At 38.4% G+C, this 5,042-nt stretch overlaps 1 protein-coding gene across 1 annotated transcript in view; it reads right to left on the bottom strand.

Moving 5' to 3' along the window:
* Positions 1-4,209, bottom strand: part of LOC104793924 (mitochondrial inner membrane protein OXA1-like) — an 8,489-nt gene extending 4,280 nt beyond the window's left edge. Inside the window, exons 1-3 of the mRNA XM_010520345.2 lie at positions 3,791-4,209; positions 3,557-3,650; positions 3,349-3,391 (exon numbers count right to left, since the gene is read on the bottom strand). Of these exons, the coding sequence (XP_010518647.1) occupies positions 3,349-3,391; positions 3,557-3,650; positions 3,791-4,209 (556 nt within the window). The remainder of the gene's footprint in view (positions 1-3,348; positions 3,392-3,556; positions 3,651-3,790) is intronic.

The following is a 5,042-nucleotide window of genomic DNA, read 5'->3' on the forward strand; positions in this document are numbered from 1 at the left end:
CTCTTCTCTTCTCTTCGATAACTCCGAAACTCTCCTCTTCGATAACTCTTCGAAACTCTCCTCTTCCCGATTTCTCTTCTGAATCCCGATTTGCTTTCTCTTCTCTGTCTGTCTTTCTCATCTGTCTCCCGATTCTCTTCTTCACGATGGCTCCAACACAATCTGTAACGAAGTCTGCAACTAAGGCTCCGACCAAAGCTCCAGTTAAGCGAGGAAGAAAGAGGAAGATGGACCGTAATTTCTTCCAAAGAACCGAAGGGTCGACCCCCATCAAGGAAGCGAGAAGACCAAACCCTCTACCGCCACAATACAACTTTACGCCGGCAGCAGATTTGCCCCATCCTCAAACACCCCAAGAGCAAGACCACGTTTTCCCGAGACCCTCACCGTCAGGAGCACCACAGATCCGCAACTATCCACCGCCACAAACTCTTTTCCAGACCTCGGTGAACCAACAACGTCAGACTCAACAGCCTCTTTCGTCAGAGGAGGTCCAAAACAATCCGCGACAGTCTCCAGCTGATCCTCCACTACAAGACGCTCCACCGTCTCCAGCTGATAACTCTCAAGCTCAGAGCCGTCCATCATCTCACGGTAACAACTACCATGAAGGCTCTGAGGCTTCAAATCCAGAGCTCTAGGAGGACACGATTGTCACTCTAAATGCCCTGCTTAGAGTTCCAAACCGTGAGAAGTTTACCACCGTCCTCTCCCCCACACCGATGCCAAAGACGACCTGGTATTAATACATTCTTCTAATGAGCTTGTCTGTTTTGATTGTTTGAGGTGGTTAGTTTGAGGATGGTTAGTTTTAGAACATTAATCCGGAGCTTGTCTGAGGATGGTTAGTTTTGATTGTCTGTGATGCTCTTTGATGGTTAGTTTTAGTACATTGATGTCTGTTTACATTGTTCTTAATAGGTTTTATTTTTTGTTGAGCCGGTTTGTTGGTATAAGTACTCAATCAAACAAACTATAACTGATTTGTTGGTATAAGTACTCAATCTTTGATGGTTCTTAATAGGTTCTGTTTTGTGCCTATATATATGTATAAGTACTCAATCTTTGACATCTGTTTTGTGTTGGACCTATATATATGTCTGTTTTGATTGTTCTTAATAGGTTCTGTTTTGCGTTGGTCCTATATATACATAAGTATAAGTACTCAATCTGTTTTGACATCTGTTTTGTGTTGGTCCTTATCTGTTTTAGAACATTGACATCTTTTTTGCTGTTTTGTGTTTGCAGGTTTACTCGTGACGAAAAATCGCGACTGGTAAGGAGCATTACTAAAAATTTTACAAATAAATTTGATGGTCCATACTACAGCTGGACATGTGTGCCTCGGGACAGACAACAGAGATGGTTCATCGAGTTTGCTGTACAGTTTTCTTCTCTCTTAACCTTTTCACATATAGGTTTACTTGTTGAGTTTCCACTAACATCATTATATTGTCTTTGCTATGTAGAAAACACACACATGGGATCCTTTGATTACTGGGACAGTTCAACAGTTTTTCGAGCTCATCTGCCAACGCCGGATGAAAGACATGATTTGCAATGCCAAGACTAGTGGAGAGCGACCAAAATGGATCAGAGATACTATTTGGCAAACAATGGTTGATTATTGGGAGACTGAAGAAGCACAACAAAGGAGTCTCACCTACTCTAAAGCTCGTATGTCTGATCGTGGTGGTCTTGGTCCTCACGTCCACTTATCAGGGCCAAAGTCTTATCAACAAATCCATACCGAAATGGTTAGTAACTTTTATATACCCATAAATTTTGTTTTTCTTTACATTTGGAGCTTTAAATGATGTCATAACCCTTGATTCTTTTGTAACATTGCAGGAAAGGGAATTGGGAAGACCGGTTAGTCTTGGTGAGGTTTTTATTAAGACACATACCAAGCCAGATGGTACTTATGTTGACCGGAAGGCGGAGCAAATCTCTCTCAATTATGAGAAGAACTTGCAGCAGAAGTTGTCCGACCTTGGGGAACATACTTCACAGCCTCCAGAGCTCACAGCAGATGATTACACAAACATCTTTATTCAGGTAAATATCACTTTTCACAACCCACATTGAATTATCTTTCGATTTCTACAGCCTCTTTATGTAGTGTTTTTCTCTTTGTTTTCTTGTAGTCTACTCAGAAAGATTCACGAGGAAACCTGTATGGAGTTGGAAGTCTTAAGCATACTCTTCAACCTCTTCTCAATGGCAAGGAAAACCAACAACAAGAGTCTGCAATGTTTCAGTCATTGCAAGAGCAAATGAGGGAAACTCAACGTCAAATCGAAGAGCAGGCTGCTTATAATTCTCGTCGTGATGCAGAGGTTGCTGCTCGTGATGCAGAGCTTGCTGCCCGTGAAGCACTACATTTCCAAGCTGTGGCTGAGCAGAAGGACAAGTTAGAGCATTTGTCCTTAGTCGAGAAGTACCTGCGCAATACTGACCCTGCCTTTATAGAGTTTATGAAGACTCAATCAGCTGAAGCAACCACAGAGCCACTCTCAACCACACTTCCTGCAACAGCTCCACCTTCAAATCCGGTTCCTTCTCCATCTTCAAACAGTGATGCTTTTTAGGTTAACTTCTCACCTACAATTTCATAGACCAAACTAATTAGCTTGTCTCTTTTGTTGAGCTTGTCTCTTTTGTTGAACTTGTCTCTTTTGTTGAGACACATGTATACTTGGTATGCATTTGTCTCTTTTGGTTTGTATATTTGTCTTGTGAGAAACTTGGTCTTTTGGTTTGTATTATAAATCATGGTTAATATGACTTTATTGTCTTAATCTTGTTTTTGTTCTATTTACAATATTGGTTTCATAATATTTTGAGAAACAGGTACCAATTTCAATTTAAAACATTTATAAATTTGTTTTCCACAAAACATTAGTCGCTAAACAAATTAAAATTACATTATTAATTTGTTTAGAATAGTAGCCAAATAGTCGTAAATCAATAAGCATGTGACGACTACGTTACGACTACAAGCAAAATTACTGTATATCATGATTAGTCGTAAATCCGTCGTAACCGAGTCTTCAAATGTTACGACTACACTACGACTCCTTTACAACTGCCTATATAACTGCTGGTTAATCGTAACTCTGTTGTATCGTAGTCGTAATTATTTACGACTCTGTTACGACTATGTTTACGACTACGGAATTTTGTCGTACAATAATCGTTAAATAACGACTATTTTTACGACTAATTCTTTTACCGACTAAAGATTTACGACTACACGCTTTAGCCGTAACTGAGTCGTAAACAGCAAATTAGCGACTACTTAACGACTCTTACTGTAGTCGGGAATGGGCTGTTTTCTTGTAGTGCAATTTACCTTGTCTAGAGCCTTTCCTTGGTCCGAGCCAAGACTCTGTACAAAGACAGATTCACTAAATCAATTTCTCATGAAAACAAGGATGCAATTCAACAAATAGATATCTACTATAAAATTAATGTTTGGCTAAGTTGTTACTAAATTACTCAAAGCCAAAAGTTTCGTCTATCTTTAATCTCTTAGAGCATAAAAAAAACTTACTTTAAAAAACCTTGCAATACTGTGAAGAAGATCAACCATAACAGGAATTGTGATCCCACGAATCAACAGCGAGGTGACGATGATAAACACCCACCTGTACGTAATGTAACACATTCGAAGATAATAGTATATACCAAGATTGATCACAAAGTTACTTAATTTAAAGACAAAGCAGAACGGTATTAACCAATAACCATGTTTAGCAGTATAATAAAACTCTGTTGAAGATCATACCATTGAGAAAATGTGAAAGAGTTGAGTAACGTAAGCAAGTGATCAAGAGAAACAAGAACATCAGCAACGTTGTTTAACTCAAAAGCCCTAGAAACCGCAGATTGCAACAACCAGTCTATGACGGCGTCACCGGAACCAGGGAAGCTGCTCCTGAAGGTGGAGATGAATCGATCTGACGCAACCGTAGCTGGATGAGATTGGAAAACAGAGAGATGATTGCGAGAGAGATGTAGAGCCGATCCACCGTTGATGAACGAACTCTGGTGAATGATACTGTGGTAACTTCGGATTGATGGAGTAATTTCTTCTTCTTCTTCTTCACGAGGAGTCTGGTGAAGATGGGTTAGACATGAATAAGAGGATCGGTGATGTCGAGCTCTGAGCACCGACCTGAGGGATAAACAACGGACCAGTGACATCGATCGGTGAATTGGATTTACCGGTAAAGACGATTAGGGTTTAGGTTAACGAGACGAACAACATAAATTTGCATTTTGCATGATTAGAAATACATTTACAACTAAATTAAGTAGAAAATAATGACTATTTGTTGTTAAATAAAGGGTTTTGTGCAAAAAAACCCTAATTTTTTTTTTGCAATAAAACCCTCCACATGGTCAATACTACAATCTCAAAAGTCACCCGCAATATAACCCTTCTCTATATCAATGACGTGGCAATTCAAAATCTTGCTGTTTTGAAAACAAAAAAATTGGCAAAGGATTGATTTTTTTTTTTATAATAAAAATTAAATTAATGAAAACAAAAAAGTCTTATTCTTCAAAGTTAGATTAGGGAATTCTAATACCAAATTGATCTCAATATCTCGAATTTAGATTAGGGGCTTAGGTTTTGAAATTAGAAATTTCGTTTGCTGCATACAATATATATAATCAAAGGAAGAAGAAGACAAATATTCGAGCTCCTTGATCGGAGTTCTTGGGTCAATCTTTGCTCTTGGGATTACGCTGTTAGTGCCATTGATTCTGTTGAAGAAAAATGAAAAAAAAAAAAGAAGAAGATGAGGAAAGGGAGAAGAGATTTTTTTGTTTTATTTAATTTTTATTAAAAATTAAAAAACAATCAATGCTTTGCCGTCTTTTGTTTCCAAAACAGCAAGATTTTGAATTGCCACGTCATCGATACAGAGAATGGTTATATTGCGGGTGACTTTTGAGATTGTAGTATTGACCTGCATTAATTTGATGTGGAGGGTTTTCTTGCAAAAAAAAAATTACTTGGAGGGTTTTTT

The sequence above is a fragment of the Camelina sativa genome, chromosome 6, assembly GCF_000633955.1.
Source record: "Camelina sativa cultivar DH55 chromosome 6, Cs, whole genome shotgun sequence".
NCBI lineage: Eukaryota > Viridiplantae > Streptophyta > Magnoliopsida > Brassicales > Brassicaceae > Camelina > Camelina sativa.